This window comes from Leptosomus discolor, chromosome 8, assembly GCF_034619465.1.
Source record: "Leptosomus discolor isolate bLepDis1 chromosome 8, bLepDis1.hap2, whole genome shotgun sequence".
Lineage (NCBI taxonomy): Eukaryota > Metazoa > Chordata > Aves > Leptosomiformes > Leptosomidae > Leptosomus > Leptosomus discolor.
The window spans coordinates 11,418,528-11,436,079 of record NC_141398.1 but is presented as its reverse complement, the minus strand read 5'-3'; the positions used below and the strand labels follow the sequence as shown (position 1 = coordinate 11,436,079).

The following is a 17,552-nucleotide window of genomic DNA, read 5'->3' as shown; positions in this document are numbered from 1 at the left end:
CCAAGCTGTGCTAATCACTCTTCGAGTGCTGCAAAATTGGGGAATACCGTTGTACATGCTAAATTACTTCTTCTAACGTAACGTCGCAGATCTAACAAATGAGGTTGTTGTTTGGTTGGTTTGTTGTTTTTTTGCAGCCTTTAAATGAGTATGGAAGAGCGAGTTTGCTAGAGTTAAGAAACCTTGCTGACATCTGTGAGTGTGGATGACTGAAGGTGGCACAGCTGCCTTCTCCATAAATGGCCTTCTCTATAGAGCATGTCCCTAACCTTTTAAAACTGACTTCATAAAAGTATTGGGTTTTTTGCAGTTTTTAAAGGATTTTGAAGAATGATTACAAAGCAATATTTAAAAAGAAAAAAAGAAAAGCACGGGGAGGAGGAGTATGATTTTGTTTTAAGCAATTGCAGTAGGAGCTACTTGGAGAACAGAGAATTTAGCTTAAGATACAGTGGTTGTATGTTGGGTTGCTGTCATACTTGAAGATGAAAGCAGTTTTATAGTACACTGTTAATTTTGGGCACTAACATTTGGCTTACATACAGATTACTTGCTTTCCTTTTGTCTCATTAATGTTGAGCTTTCCACCTGAGATGGGTCATGTGGCATCACTCCTGGGCTAGAGGCTTTGGCCTTTCTCCATCGTGTTGCCCAAAATGCTGATGACTGGAACATGTGTAACCGTGGCACCGACTGGGTGGCCCCTATTCACATGAGAGACTGAGGCCCTTGGTGAGAGGGCAGTTGGTGGTGGCCCTGAAGCCAGAGAGTTATTCTGATGGGTTCACTGTGGTCGGTGGGATGCAATTAGACCATCCCCATTATTCATTACTCCATGGGAACTAACAGTGACAGCAATCCTGTTACCTTTTAGAGGACCAGCCGTGTGCCAGTGCAGAAAACTTGAATCTGCTGATTTGTAACTCAAAAACTTTCAAAAGCATTAAAATGTGAGGCCTTCTGAATATAGCATGGTCATTCTCAGTTTGAAACTTGGCCTTGGATGGAAAAGTATTAAATATTTCTTTGCACAAATCAGTTTGTATAGTTTGCTTAGAAATACAGAATACATTTGGGCTGGTAAACAGGCAGAGGTGGATTGGCTTTGGCTTTTTCGTCTTCTTCCTGAGTAGAAATTGTTTTAGTAAAGACGGGGAGGAGATGGCAATGCAGAGGGAAAACTGGCATTCGTTGGCCTTGGCAACAGGAACGCAGGTGCACTAGAAACAGCTGAACCTGAAGGGAGCATGTTTCAAAACCGTGTAGCTGGAGTGTGCAAATGTGTCAGGCTTGTGATGTGTAAAGCAAAACAAGGCTTTGGATTTAGAAAGGAAAGACTGAGCATAAAGAAACTTGGCTTTTTATCAACCTACTCTGCAAAGCACCCTGTAGGTGAATAAGGAGCATGCCAACACTAATGAGAACAATTACCACCCAATAATGTTTAAATGAAAGATGAGCTAAGACATTTGAGTAAGATAAGGATTTTCCGGGACTGTGCCAGAAACTAGAATTGGAGAGGGTTTTTTATTTCTGCAGCTTGATACTGGATTACTCTAATCTCTTTCTCTCTCTCCCTTTTCCTGTAGTTTTGGAAACAACCAAATGAGCAAAATAATCTGTCCAGTGGCTTCAGCTAGAATTACTGGAAATCTGGTGACAGTTAGTTGAACTTTCAGCTAGTGGCTGCAAAGTCAAGTGGTTCTGATGATTTGTGGTAACACCAGTAAAGCAGCATATCCTCCTGTCTCGTAATGTAGGGCCCTTCATCCTGTGAATGTGATCCTCGATCGCTATCTGAACTGAATTTTTGAATGGTGCCTACCTATATTTAAATTAAGGTAAAATCATGAGGACATTTGGCTCTAGCTTTGCACACGCTCCTGCTGACCTGGTAACACTTTCTTGGGATTTAGGACAGACTTGTCCAGGATATGTTCTTCTGAATGGATTCTCAGGGCAGGGGGTTGGGGGTGAGGAAAGAGCATTTCTCTGTGATTGTTGGTTGAAAAATACAGCTCTGTGGTCTTTGAACAAACAGGGAAGAGGATAAGCTTTTCTAATGGCTCATGGCTCTGCTGTGGTTTTTGAAAAGGCAGGAGGGTGCCTCTGGCATTTCCTCCCCTTAACCTCTGCCAACCTGCTGTTGCATTGGGACAGAGAAGTTAAACCAAGCCAAAGAAAGTCCACTTTGGATGCCTGCTAATCTAGCAAAGCCTTCTGGAGGAAGAGAAAACAGACTTCCAAGAGTTTCTGTTGGCATGGGTAGGCATGTGTTGCCTTTGTGTTGAATTATTTACCCACTGCACTTCTTGAGTGAGAACACCGGTGTGTATGTGGAGTGCTCACGAGGGTCCGTGAGGAGGAGCGGGTGGCAGTACTCGGTCTGGGGTGGACGTGTGGGTTGCGTGTGTTTGGAAGCAGATGTTTCATTCGTCTTGCACCCCCCACCCTATGGTGTTAGGTGTTTCTCTTGGATTGTAAAAAGCTAAAGGCAGTAGATGAAAACAATGACTAACTCTGATTTTTTTTTTTTTTTTTTTTTTTCTTCTTTGCATTCATTCAACTGGTTTCTGGATGTGGAAGGGGCCATTTATTGGCATCAAGTGACTGGCTGTTCATTACCTTTTCTTGCTGCTGTTCTTTTTTTTCCCCTGCTGTTCCTCGCTCCTTTTGGTGATGTCCTTCAGCTCTGAAATTCAGAGCAATTATGAGCTTTCTTGCTGTACAGCAGTAGGTGCTTCTTTATGGAGATAAATGGGTGTTACCTCTTTCTGTGGGTCAGTGCTTGAAATGAGAAGGGAGTTGTCACTGGTGTACTGCTATCAAGTTATTTTGAGTCCTCTTAATCTTGATAGCCTTGTAGTACAAATTATTTTGGTCTCGCAGGTTGAGGCACTAGCTACCACTAGCTGGATTTGGTTACCTGCGAAAGATGACAAACTGAGCTTATACCCTATGTTCTTGATTTCCTGGCAGCCTGTAAGGAACGCTTGCATGAGTTGGTTGCTTAACTTTCCCCAGCATGTGTGTGTTCATGTGGCAGATGGGCACATTGCTGCTGAGGGCTCTCCGGGTGCTGGTGAAGTGGGGACAACCTCCGAGCTCTGCAGCTCTGACCTTGCTATAATGAAAGCCAGGACACCCTTCTCCTCTTGTGTGGTACGGTTTCACTCTCCAACAGGTTACACGGCAAGGGATGAGGGAGTAGGAAGCTCTGCTTTTAAATGTTCTGGTACTTTAACTGTTTAATCAGGTGTTTGTTTGCTTTTGCATAACAAATTGTGCTAAACTCCTCAGAGTGAAACTTATAACAGTGTAAGTATAAACTTATAACAGTATAAATATTACTTGGAATCTTATGGTCTTTTTATGTACTTCCGTTCATTTTTCTTACATGTCAAATTTTTCTGTGGGAAAACTCTATTTCAGGGTTATTTAAAGAGTTTCTAACAGTGATGATGACTCATAAGGTGATCAATAAAATTTCTTGTGCTGAAACTGCCATTCTGTTTCACTTTAAAAAACCCTATTCTTAAGTACTTACGTGGAGATGATTACAACACTTAAACTTTTGCCACACACAAAATAAAAATTGTGAATGTAACCTTGAATTTTTTATATTTTTTTCCCCATTTGGACACATACATTATGATTTGGTCATTAGGGTTCTTAATTCTTCGTGCCTTGCCTTATTGAAAGCACAGTGTCGTTCTGTTCTGAGAACACCTGCACAACGGTGTGTGTGACCTGTGCTGTTCCCTGAAGATGTTTGGGAAGTGAATGAAGCAGGAATCTACAGGAGAGAAAAGTACATCGTGGTTACAGACAGTGGAGGACTCTGTCCTGAAGTTCTGGCATGTATCTGCACTTGTTTGGCTCTGGCTTTTCAGAAGAAGTTGTTCCTTCCTTCCTTCCTTCTGAGGGCTCAACTTTTGGTTCAGGGATCTGACTCTCAAATTCAGGCAATTATTACTTTTTTGAAAACTGCAGGGAAAATATCTAAAATATATGTGTATATATTATGCATATTTTATGTATAAGTGTATGAAACTGTTGGGGTGGTGGTGTTTAGGTCTGTGTGTGTGCTTGATCCTTTTTTGGTTTTCCATTTGTGCCTGTTACGGTTGCAGCATAGGTACTATAATGGTTGAATGGTGTGGGTCAGTTACCACTGTGGATACCAGCTATGACCCAAGAAAGTTCAAATATCTCTTGGTTCCTGTTTTGGAACATTTATTACAGAAAATCTGATATAATTTAGCAGCTCTACTTGCATTTCAGGCTCTCTTATAGAAACATGTGGCGCTCTTACTGTTGCTGAGTTTCTTACGGGAGATCAACAAAGAGCTGGTGAGGTCAGTGCTGCTTAAGATGCCTTTTTAAGGTTCTCCCGTTGTCCAAACTAGATGACTATAGATCAGCAAATCAGCACCTAAGCACCTACTACTTCTTGATACCTTGTCTTGTCATGACAGAGTACGGATCTTAATATTTCAATGAGGTTTCAGTATGAAACTGAAGATGATAATTAGCACAGCAGTTAAATTTTTAGTGAGGAGGACTTGCATAAAGATCTTATTCTCCTTGCTTCCTTCATGTAAACCCAGTGGGAGGGTAGTTGCTGATAGCTCTGGCTGTCTACAGCTGGTGATTCTGACTAAAATACTTGTTTTGGTGCCTATTGCACGTACCTTAGTTTTTGTTGCTTCACTCCTGTGAAAGAGACTACTCCTAGGCAGACCCACTCTTTATAGAAACAAGAGAATTCTGGAATATCCATAGGGATTCAAAAATATGCTCTGGATATTTTCTCAAGAAACTGATAATTTGAGAAGATGAGAATGTAATAGAAATGCAGAGGGGTTTTTTATAGCTTTACAGAGGCTTTTGATAGCACTTGATGCTTAAGCTAAATTCAAAAAACTTGAAATGTTGCAGAAGACTGAAAAGGGGGTAACCCTGTGTTTGACTCCAAGAAGTAGCATTACATTTGTCCCATCTGACGGTGTGTCTTCCTGTTCGTGATGCCATGATGCCTGTGGTATTCTTTTAATGTGACTGTAGGAAAGTATGGAAAATTGCTGTAAAGCCTACAGGGTGAGTTGTATTTAAATGACTTGTATCAACCTTTTGGCTCTTCTGGGCAACACAGGAAAGTGTGATACAAAAAATGAAAGGACTGTCAAGAGAGATTTTGGAATAAATGGGTTTGTAAGCTTATGAAAAGATCTTGGAGAATCTGATCTTGTGGCAATAGTATGAACGAGTTACGCGGTTTAATAACAACAAAATGCAGATCTGAATGTTGTGACCAGTAAGGAATACTGAAGAGTTAAACAGAATCATGAGGAACAAAGTGAAATAAATGGAATTAATTTCTAAAATGTTGAATAGCAGTCTTGTTCATGATTATGGAAAATAGCTCAGTTAAATGTGCTTTGAAAGACTGTCTTTATGAATTCTGCCTTTTGATTGTCCTAAGAGAAGATGGTTGTTAATAAGGTTTTTAATGTGAATTATGATCAATGGGAAGAGCGTGTTGTGAATGAACTTGATGGGGCCATTTGTGAGGGTCTCCAGAGACGGGAGAAGTGATGCATAGCAGATAAACATGGGATTAACACTGAGTAGAGGGGAAAGACCAGCATCCTGAATTGTTACTAATAAGCACTAATGAGTGAGCACCAGCCATTCTTTGTGTTTAAAAAGGCAGACAATTTACTAATTAAAAATAATTCATAATGTGGCTTCTCTTTTTTGTATTCTGCCTGTAAAATACGTGTTCAAGTGAAGCTTGGAGGCAAAGTAGCAAAGTGATCCTATATAAGGAGGATTTTAGAGTTAATTGCCTTAATATTTACACTCCTTTTAAAACTGTTGTTTTGCTCCCTTCCATCTCTGTGTGTACACATGCAAGAGAAGAAAAAAATCTTTTTGGCAAGACTGAGTGTTAAGTAATGGAAATAAAAGATATTGCTGTTTTCTCCCGTTGCCTGAACTCCTATTAATGGATACAGCATACGATTACAGTGCTTTAAAGCCTGAATGAATACTGTGTTCAGCTGAAACTGTGGAGATGAGACAAACACAGGTAGAATGTACTGTTCTTTATTTTGTACAAGAAGTACTTCCTGTTCGCATCGTGCTTTTTATACACTAAAGTCGTAAGGTATTAGTAAAGCACGGTTCCTCTTTCCTAATTATGCAGTATAATTGGAAATTGTGGGCAGATCTCCTAATCTCCATAGTGACAGCAGAACATTTATCTAATTAGTAGTTTGCCTTTTGGCATTACTTTGAATAAATTAGCATTTCATTGAGATACCCTGGGCTACTGGGAAAAAAGTTTCATAGATCATAGAATCATAGAATGATAGAATGGTTTAGGTTAGAAGGGATGTTAAAGATCATCTAGTCCAACCCCCCTGCCATGGGCAGGGACACCTTCCACCAGACCAGGTTGCTCCAAGCCCCATCCAGCCTGGCCTTGAACACTGCCAGGGAGGGGGCAGCCACAGCTTCTCTGGGCAACACGTTCCAGTGTCTCACCACCCTCACAGTGAAGAATTTCTTCCTAATAGCTAATCTGAATCTACTCTCTTCCAGTTTAAAGCTATTGCCCCTCATCTTATCACTACCCTCCCTGATTAAGAGTCTCTCCCCACCTTTCCTGTAGCCCCCTTTAAGCACTGGAAGGCCGCTCTAAGGTTTCCCTGGAGCCTTCATTCTCCAGGCTGAACAACCCCAACTCTCTCAGCCTGTCCTCACAGGGGAGGTGCTCCAGCCCCCTGATCATCTTCATGGCCCTCCTCTGGACTCGTTCCACAGATCCATGTCTTTCATGTGCTGGGGGCCCCAGAGCTGGACACAGCACTCATGGGGGTGGTCTCACCAGAGCAGAGCAAAGGGGGAGAATCATGTTGCTCGACCTGCTGGCCACACTACTCTAGATGCAACCCAGGATGCGATTGGCTTTCTGGGCTGTGAGCGCACATTGTTGGCTCATCAGCACATTCAGCTTCATCTACCAACACCCTCAACTCCTTCTCCGCAGGGCTGCTCTCGATCCACTCATGGCCCAGCCTGTGTCTGTGCTTCGGATTGCCCTGACGCAGGTGCAAGACTTTGCGCTGGGCCTTGTTGAACTTCATGAGGTTTGCACAGGCCCATCTCTCCAGCCTGTCAATGTCCCTTGGGATGGCCTCCCTTCCATTCAGCATGCTGACTGCACCACACAGCTTGGTGTCATTGGCAGACTTGCTGGGGGTGCACTCAGTCCCACTGTCCATGTCACCAACGAAGATGTTAAACGTCACTGGTCCCAGTACTGATCCTTGAGGAAAACCACTCGTCACTGGTCTCCACTTGGACGTCGAGCCATTGACCATGACCATTGGTTTACCAGAGTGGTATTTAGTCTTTCTTCTCTAAAGACTGTTTTTTGAATTAGCATAGGTTAATAGTGTAAGAACATCAGGTCCAACCATTATCCTAACACTACCAAGCCCACCACTAAACCATGTCCCTAAGCACCACATCTATACGTCTTTTGAACACCTCCAGGGATGGTGACTTCACCACGTTCCTGGGCAGCCTGTTCCAGGCTTACCTCCCTAGCAGGGAGGCAGGACAACCCTGTACTTTCACCTGCCCTTTGGTAAATGTTTTCTTGTTCCCCTGCCCTGGGAAGGCTTTTTTTCCTCATTCTTTGTGATTTGACGCTGGGTTATCTTGAGAGAGGAGCTCATGTTACTTTCTAGCTCTGCCCTTGGGCTTCTTCAGTTACACCTCTCGATCCAGTAAGTATTTTGTATTCCTGTGCAATGAGTTAGCCAGAACTCTCGGATGGATCTTCCTAGACCTCCTCCTGTGACAAGCTCCCTGTAAAAAAACCCAGAGAATTCCTTTTCTGACTTTGATCAAATCTGGCTTTATTTAACAGCAGTTGGGAAAATTAATGGAAAACTTGAAGATGAGGGAAGACAGGATGGAAATAAAGAGGGTCTATTAATTGCTCAGTAGGTTACCTCAGTAGGCTACCTTTGTAGGAAGCTGCTACGGGTGTCCAGTCCTCCCCCACTGGTGCTTGGGAAGGTCTTCCCTGCAACCTCTGAGGCTGGTTGGCACTTGGCCCTAAAGTGAGAACGCCAGAAAATCTGGGTCTTGATTGACTGCACTCCCCATCGCTGCAGGATCCCAACTCTTGGCTGCCACGCCTTGCACTGTCCCTTGGCTGTGTCCTTCTTCGTAGGAGACATTCGGTAGCTCATGAAACAATTACTTCTTCCTTCCACCTCCATCCAGAGGCCCAGAAGCTCTACTTAAATGTACTGTAAGAACAGAGAACAGTCATTCATATCCTAGATATACTTTTAAATTAACTTCTTTTTCCTTATAGAATTCTAAAGGCACTGTGATAAAACCCTTTAATCTCCTTCTCTGTGTTCAAATGATTAAATTTCTCTGTGTTTGTTAGTTGTGTTGATACTGTTGTGACCAAGCATGGTCTAGTGAATATGGACTTGGGATGCCATAAATTGCCAAACAGCACCCATTTTCTTATCCACTCCCAACATATGGTTTGTTTTAGGGAGATCTTGTCTGAGGACCTGGAGAATGGGAAGGCGATGTTAGAGGTATGTTTAGAGAGAGCGACTGCTGTAATCTAATGATCTGAATTTTGTTCTACAGCTTGATGACTGCACCCTGCAATTGTCTCACAATGGTACCTATCTGGATCTAGAATCCACCCTAGCAGAACAGAGAGATGAATTGGAAGGCTTCCAGGAGGATGCTGGGTAAGTAAATGTTTACTAAATTTACATAAATAAGGGTATTTGTCCAGAAGCATTGAGGTTTTGGGAGTGTGTGTGGTTAACTTGGTACATTCAGGTCAGCATAGGAACAGAAAAGATAAAATTCTTTCCTCTGTATGCATCTATGTCTCCCCCTTTCTGTGGTTAAGAATTGTATGATTTCCCTATCTACATTCACTCTTACAGTTTCTCTAAAAGAAGATGGTATACTGTGAGAAATCTATCAAGATGAACATTTTGACTAGTCTCATAAATTTTTGTAGTTCTTTGGAACTTGATAAATGAGGGTGGTTGGTTCTGAAAACTCTGAGGTCTTTCTTATACTGTAATAGTCGGTCTAGATGATTATGTGTTAAACTCAATTTCTTTGTGCCTTGAGATTTAAGTCCTTTTATATTCTTGGAGAAAAGACCTGTATTGATTTAATTTTTACTCCTGGAATTGATTTAGCCAGCCTGGTGGATGTGGATGTGTTTTGTTGTGGTTTTTTTTTCATATTCTCCTCTCTTGCCCTTTTTTTTTTTTTTTTTTTTTTTTTTTTTTATAATTACTGCTGGCACACATGGATTGCTATGGCACAGCTTTCCATAAACCATCTCTGATGAAAACTGAGGGTGAACCCAAAAGTTAGCATCAATGTGCGTCTGTGTGAATGCACGTATGAAATTTGCTTTTTAGAAGAATTACTTTTCTGGGCCTTTTAGGTGATTGTCTTGTTTAAGATCTAAAATGAACAGAGAATCTAAAACTATTTTTGCCTTCCTGGTTACTATATTAGACTGGATAGCTGTAATTAATTTTATGGGTGTGTTTTGGCCTGGACTTCATGCATATGAGTAATGTAGCTGTGCCAGAAGGAAATTATAGAATCACAGAATGTTATGGGTTGGAAGGGACCTCGAAAGATCATCTAGTCCAACCCCCCTGCCAGATCAGGACCACCTAGAGTAGGTCACACAGGAACACGTCCAGGCGGGTTTTGAATGTCTCCAGAGGAGGAGACTCCACAGCCTCTCTGGGCAGCCTGTTCCAGGGCTCTGCCACCCTCATAGTGAAAAAGTTTTTCCTTATGTTAGTGCAGAACCTCCTACGCTCCAGCTTGCACCCGTTGTCCCTTGTCCTATCATTGGACATCACCGAGAAGAGCCTGGCTCCATCCTCATGACACTCGCCCTTTATGTATTTATGAACATGAATGAGGTCACACCTCAGTCTCCTCTTCTCCAAGCTAAAGAGGCCCAGCTCCCTCAGCCTTTCGTCATAAGGGAGATGTTCCACCCTCTTAATCACCTTTGTGGCTCTGCACTGGACTCTTTCCAGCAGTTCCCTGTCCTTCTTGAACTGAGTGGCCCAGAACCAGACACACTATTGCAGATGGGGTCTCACCAGGGCAAGGTAGAGGGGGAGGAGAACCTCTCTTGACCTACTGACCACAGCCCTTCTGATATACCCCAGGATGCCATTGGCCTTCTTGGCCACCAGGGCACATTGCTGGCTCATGGTCATCCTGCTGTCCACCAGGACCTCCAGGTCCCTTTCCCCTGCACCACTCTCTAACAGCTCAGTCCCCAACCTAGACTGGGACGTGGGGTTGTTCTTTCCCAAATGCAAGACTCTACACTTGCCCTTGCTGTATTGCATTAAATTTCTCCCCGCTCAGCTCTCCAGCCTGTCCAGTTCTCGCTGAATGGCAGCACAGCTTTCTGGTGGGTCAGCCACTCCTCCCAGTTTTGTGTCATCAGCAAACTTGCTGACAGTGCACTCTGTTCCCTCTCCAGGTCATTGATGAATATATGGAGTAGTACTGGTCCCAGTACTGACCCGTGAGGGACTCCACTAGATACAGGCCTCCAACTAGATTCTGTCCCATTGACGACAACTCTCTGACTTCTTTCATTCAACCAATTCACAATCCACCTCACTACCCGATCATCTAGACCACACTTCCTCAGTTTAGCTGCGAGGATGCTGTGGGAGACGGTGTCAGATGCTTTACTGATATCAAGATAAACCACATCCACTGCACTACCATCATCTATCCACCTGGTTATGTCTTCATAAAAGGCTATCAAGTTGGTCAAACATGACTTCCCCTTGGTGACGCCAGCACCGAGAATAAGTTGTTCCATCACTTTCCCAGGGATGGAGGTGAGGCTGACTGGTCTGTAGTTACCCAGGTCCTCCTTCTTGCCATTTCTGAAGACTGGAGTGACATTGGCTTTCCTCCAGTCCTCAGGCACCTCACCTGTTCCCCACGACTTACCAAAGATGATGGAGAGTGGTCCAGCAATGACTTCTGCCAGCTCCCTCAGCACCCGCGGATGCATCCCATCAGGGCCCATGGATTTATGTATATATTATTATTTATGTATATATTATAAATTAGCTGTGTTCTGAATTGGTCAGGGCTTGTTAACACCAAGAGATGCAGCCCTTTTGCTTATACTGGTTTCTCTACTTTTTGTAATAGCTGTGTTGCCTTTGTTCGATGAATGCTGCTTATAAATTTAAACTGTGCCTCTGAAGATTATTTTATGTGGAGAAGAATTTTAAATAATATGTTACAGGTATTCATGTGCATTTGTGTGTTCATACATACAAGTTTTCGGCGTGTTTTTGTAACTATTGGAAGATAAAGAAACTGTTCTGTTAGATATTAAATGAGTGAGAAGGGAATTGTTTGATAGACAGAGTAGCCAATACAGCTGAACGGAGCCTTCCTTCCTATGCAGCAGGAGCGTTGAGTACAGAATTTGATCTAGTCTTCAGTTTTATGCAGAGGTGATAAAAATTGCTGCAAAGAACAGCAAGTTCTTATTTCTAGCTAACTTTATAATTAGTTGAAAGCAAGTAAGAGGAAGGAAAATGTTTTTCTTCTGATAGTTTTCTGTAGCAGTATGCATGAGTTTGTCGCATTTTCTTTCCCTTCCATTGATGTCTCCACGGTAATTTTAACTTCGTTGCCGAGCAGTTTGGCAAGCCAGAGATTGGTTGGTGCCTTTCCTGCCAGACTTTGCACTTGAAATGGCAAGCTAACTTCCACCTTGTTTTAATTTCTGCTTCCTTTGGGCACATAAAATCAGTGATACGAATTGTTCCTGAAACACGATTCTAACTTTCTCTGTGGTGGCTACCTGAGGAAAAACCCCAAAACATGTGGAACTAATGCTTCTGCTTGGACATGTATGTCAACTGGGTTGTTTTGAGCTAAAAAATTATGGTTTTGTGTGTTTACATGTATGCACAGGCCTCCTCTTAATTGCGCAATCTTATTGTCAGCTGAGTAATTGCTGCTTCAAGTGGCTTGTCCTGCCAGGTGGTGTGATGTCTGCCGGGAGGTCCTTCATTCCTCTGCAGAGATGAATAGGGAAGTATGAATCTGGGTGTATTAAGGTTCATCACAAAAGCTTGGGCTACAAATTATTATTGTAATTGTCTTTTGAAGTGGCTTTTGCAAAATGAAAGAGCACAACTATTGTGTCTGTTGTCATATATGTAGACCTCACCTTCACTGGTCTTTGCCCTGCTCTCTGAAGTTGTCCCTCTGGTACTTGTGGGTAAATAGGAAGTGCTGCGTTTTCATGTTTCAGCTGCCTGCCTTAGGTGCGACACCAGGACAGGCTATGTTAGATGCTGCCACTGTAGCTGTCTGATGTCTTACATCTTTCTTTGGTGTCTTCCCACTGTGGTCTTCCTTCAGACCCTCCTTTCTTACCTTTACAATAAATTATAAAGGCGGTGGTAGTTGCAAAAGGCTGAAGGGGTGAGAATGGAGGGAAGGGTGAATGAGAGGGGTGTTGGGGAGTAAATCAGCGAGTGAACCACAGATGAGCACAAAAGACCATGTGGCCTGGTGCAAAGGGAAGAGGGGACAATTGCCTGGGGGGATGTTCCCCTCAGCCCCTCTTCTGGGGTGCCTGCAGGTACAAGCAGTATACTTCCCTTGGATAATCCTGGCTTGTGCTTAACCTGCCGGGCAGGGTTTGTGCTTTAACTCGATTGTCGTGAGGTTGAGGGTGTTTGGTTTCATCTGTCCTACATGCACATACCAAATAACTTGCAGTTGGAGCCCTGAAATCCCAGCTCTGCTGCAGTGGGATGCTGGTCAGTGAAGTACAAAACCTTGCATTTAGCATTAATGGGCTAGAGGACAAGCAGGTACTGGGCAGGCAGAAAATGAAGAAAGGGGAACACCTGACTTGCATTGGAAAGGATCTGACATTTCTGGAAACTGGTGCTGTGAAAAAGGTAAGGGGCACCTTAGGGTGTAAAGCAGGAATTTAACCAGTGAAATGCAATGAACTTGGTGTTTCAGTACTGGTGAGGATTCAGCTGGATTTCTGCATCCCATTTTTGTTCACGTTTTGCAAGAGAATAGGAAGAAGATAAATGAGAACAAGCAGAACTTTAGAAATGTGAGTGATAGCTTCCCTGTGTGACTTAGTAACGTCACTTCAGGGTAAATGCGACTTGTGTGATGTTATCTGGAAAAAAAGAATATTTTAGACAGACAGTAGCAAATGCAGTCAGTAATGTCTCCCTCAATTCCAGGTTTCTAGCAAACTAAACTCCATTTCTGGGCCTTGCTGATCTTTTGCTCCTGCAGAGACCAAGGCACTGAGCTGGAGTGCTCCCAAGCTGGAGCTGCTGGCTGCAGGCGTTGGAGACTTAGCCGCAGCTCGCTGTCTGGGAGGGACTGGCCGCAGAAACCGCTTAGTCTCTGTCTTTCTCTCTGGGTCATTTGAAGGTCCTGCTCTTAATCTTCAAAGCTTTTAATTTTCTGAGATTAGGCTACCTCAGGACCTGCCTTTCTGCCATGCGAAGGCTGCTGTGCTCATCAGGGTCACTGGAGCTTGCTGAACTCTGCATGAAGGATTTAGTAGCTGGATATTCATGGCATTTTTAAAATTTTAGATCCTCAACTGTGGAAACTCCTATTAAGAATGACCAGACTGTCCTGCAACCTGGCTGCTTTCAGCATCTTCTTGACAAATGTTCCTGTTTGCCTAGGCAAAACTATGGAGATATTTTATTTTATTTTTTAAACACACTGCTGAAAGAAGACCTATAAATGAATAAATAAACCACACAAGAAACACAATCGTACAAATTTTTGTTGATGTGAGAGGCTGCAGGTATCTGTTTTCTCTTGGAAATATTAGGTGAGCATAGTGAAAAATGAGAAGGATTTTTCTTCAAGAGGAAAGAAGAGGATGGTGGCAGTTAGGCTGGAGGTTTATGATACGTATCTAAATAACAGGTGTAAGAAACACATGTACTCATGCGCAGTTTCAAATGAATACTCTTCCATTACTGAATATGATGTCAAGAGGCTTTTGAGGGTTGCTATCCACTCCAGCAGAATCTGTTTAGATTAGAATGTTTAGAGAAGGATAAAACCCAACATGCATGCCCTCATAGCCTGTAGGGCTAACTCAGAGAAAAACATTGACAGGGATGGGGCTGTTTTCCTTTGTTCACAGCTCTTGCTGCTGCCATTTGCACCTTTGGGAATAGCTGTGGGATTCAGGAAAATCAGATTGGTTCTATTTGGATTTTTTTTTGGGGGGGGGACACAGTCAGGATGAACAGCTGGCCAAGCGATGAGGCTGGCCCTGCAGAAGGTGTCACGACCAGGAAAAGGGTCAATAAGAGCAGAGTAGGAAAACTGCTTTTCAAGTCTGGCATGTATTCGTTGTTTGTTTGGTTGTTGGTTTTTTTTAAATTTGGTTTTGTTTTGTTTTTCTTGCTCCCAACACAAGTCACCTTGTGGATGCTTAATTGTGTGAGGAAGTAGTGTGGAGGTAGGGCCGGCTGTTTTGTTAAGGTGTCCGTGACAGGTAATGCTCTTTTCCTTTGTTTACTTGTGATTTTATAAATAATAAGAAAAAAAAATTGTCAAGAAGTTTATGTATTTAAATTACCGTATAATTGCCCAGGTTCTTTTTATGGGCATGTCTTAACAGGCCCTAATGGTAGCCCACAAGGTGATGAAGTCCTAAACCACAGCACACGAAAGTTTCTTCAGACAGCACGCTGTAAGCAATGGAGATTTCCTCAGGGAATACTTTCTCAAGGCTTCTGTTCAGCAGAAAGATTGTTTTAAAGTACTTCTGACAAATCCCTATAATGCTAATGTTTTTGCAGTCCTTCTAGACACTCTGTCCCAAGTCATTTTGGCTGGGTGAGTCCCATTTAAGTTGGATGCCAGACTTTTTCCCTCTTGATGCTGCTGTTTGTCCTGGGCTCGATTCAGACTCTGCCAAAGGCAACGGAGTCTGACAGGGATCTTGAATATTCTTTTCCTGCTTCTGTACTGTATTTCTTCCCTGGTTAGTCTTTGTGATTAGCACAATTGTGAGAATGAAAACTTTTGGTCACTTTTTTATATGAGGAAATTTGGGATGCATTTGAAGGTTCATTTGTTTTTTTGTCTAATAAAAATTGTGTGGCTCATTTCTTGAAGCAGTTCTGCAAACTAGCAGATCCTACGCTGATTTTGTATTAGTTTGAACAGAGCATATTTGTATTAGTTTACGTTGGAAGATGCTCTCAACTTATGATAACTTTCTTTCTGTGTTTTGCCTCGGTGTTGTTTCCATAATGTTTCTCAGTTCCAACAGCAAGAAAAATAAGGGAAGCGCCTGTGGGAGATTGTCATGGTGTTGCTGCAAACAGTAGAGACTATGACTGCTTACTGCAATGATTTACTTGTGTTTTGAAAAAAGCGTTATTCCACCTGAATATTTTGATTTCTGTGATATTTAGTCATTACTCTGACCAAATCTGAATCTGAAAAAAATGAATGAATGGTCACGATAAAAACATGCAACAAAGCAAAAAAAAAAAGCCCACTAAAAAACCCACCCAAACCCCACCAAACTGAAAGGCCCAAGTAAAACCTAAAAACCCAAGTAAACAAAAAACCTCAATCACGACAAGCTTTTTTCTATCAAGAAGACTGAATTAGTTTAGGAAGCCAGTGCACACTTAGAGCAGGTGGGGTGTGGAAGCCTTTCTCACGTTTGGCTTAAGGTGCTCTTTATATATCAGTTATCATCATCTGTACTTGCCCCGGCGCACGGACCAGAGAGACTCAGAACTGCAGAGGTACGTGATGCTGTGTGGGGCTGAGTGACAGAGTGACTCAAATGATGCTGCTTTTGATCTCAGCTCTCTTAGCCCTGGTGTGTTCAAGGATTTCCCTAAATGGGACCCTCCTGCTGTTTCTCATGCTCTTTGGTTAGAGTCCAGGTATATTCAGGCTGTTGTATAGCTGAGATTTTGGAAGATACAAGACTTTCTACAGGGTAGCAGTATTCCAGTCTGTAATGCATCAGATTAAGAAGTTGAACGAAGTTTTGAAGTGAATGATTAGCTAAAACTTTACTGTTGCAAAATAAATGGCCATAAAGATTAAGTTTTCGCATTTCTAATGAAACACGTTGGTTTTCTGGATGGCTAAGTTGGTGCTTTTTTAATTCCCTCCCCCTCAAAGTTTCAGGACGATACGTGTTACTACCCATGTTTTCAGCACTTTATGCAGCTTTTTAACATCTTAATTTTTAATCCTAATAAAATGTCTTTGTTTATAAAAGAAAAAAATATTAGATATAATGTTGAAATTTATTTTTAGGTAGAACTGTAGAAATTAATTTTGATCGTTGTCTTGTAATATTCCTTGGCAGCAAAATGAAATAAAATAACAGATCCCATACACTTTCCCTGCCACAGAACAATAGGCAAGGCATCTCTGAGCATTTGTGCTTCCAGAGGATGTAATCAAGAATAGTTAAGCAAATGTGCATGTATTTCGTAGAGCCTGACAAATGAGACATGTGACTTTGAAGGATGTGCCCTGGAAGTAGGATGGAGGCAATTAACAATTGAATGTTCCACCACACAAATTATTGACCAGTCATGAGATAAGGATTTCTTGTCAGTCGATCTTGCTGACAAGATACCTTGCAAAGAAGATGGTTGCCAAATTAAGCTTTCCTACTAGTAGTAAAATTCTGCTGCTTTCATAGTTAAAGATGAATACTGCTGTGTGAATGTAAAATGTATTTACAAAGGAAGCATCTGAATAAATAATAGCAAACTTGAATAAATTTTACTGCAGACTGAGACTTGTTTTCTCACGTTCTCTCAGCTTTAAAGCAGACCTGATGGTGTGGAAGTAAATCTCTTCTGCATACATCTAGGTCAGAGACTGCAAGCTCACATCAAAAGACACAAAATGCAAGATGCATGTGAGAAGCACCTATGGTCATCTGCTTCGTTGGGCAGGCCAGGAGGGAGCTGGAGGGCGGCAGTAAGCACAGAAGCTACAGAGATCACAGGTATCTGTATTTGAAGCCTGGGGATGTCAAATGGGGGTGCAGACAGTGCACCTTACAACTCCATTCCAGTCTGGATGGAGAACCTTCAGGCAAGTGCTCTACAAAAACAGTGATGCTGTGTAGTCTTACTTCACTGATGTGCTGACGTGTCCTTCAAAGGAAAGCAGAGGTGGTTTTCTCTTCTTCCTGTGCCCCCAGTCTTCCAAGCTGTGCCAGGCTCCTTCCAGCTGAGAAGGCGCCAGCATCGATAGTGGAGCCTTTCCCAGCTTGGATGAGGAGGCAGGTCATTGCTTCACGAGCTCTTCCCCATCTGCACAGTTTTGGTTTTGGGGGGGCAGGAGCCTGGGATCGGTAGACCTGCCAGGGGCGGGTCGCGGGCAGCTCCTGGAGT

The 17,552-nt window shown here is 42.6% G+C and overlaps 1 protein-coding gene across 4 annotated transcripts in view; it reads left to right on the top strand.

Moving 5' to 3' along the window:
• The window catches only part of FHOD3 (formin homology 2 domain containing 3), a 386,715-nt gene that overhangs the window by 20,016 nt on the left and 349,147 nt on the right, over window positions 1-17,552 (top strand). For all 4 annotated transcript variants that reach the window (XM_086468856.1, XM_086468855.1, XM_086468854.1 and 1 more), the window contains exon 2: window positions 8,695-8,801. In XM_086468856.1, coding sequence (XP_086324982.1) covers window positions 8,695-8,801 — 107 coding nt within the window. The remainder of the gene's footprint in view (window positions 1-8,694; window positions 8,802-17,552) is intronic.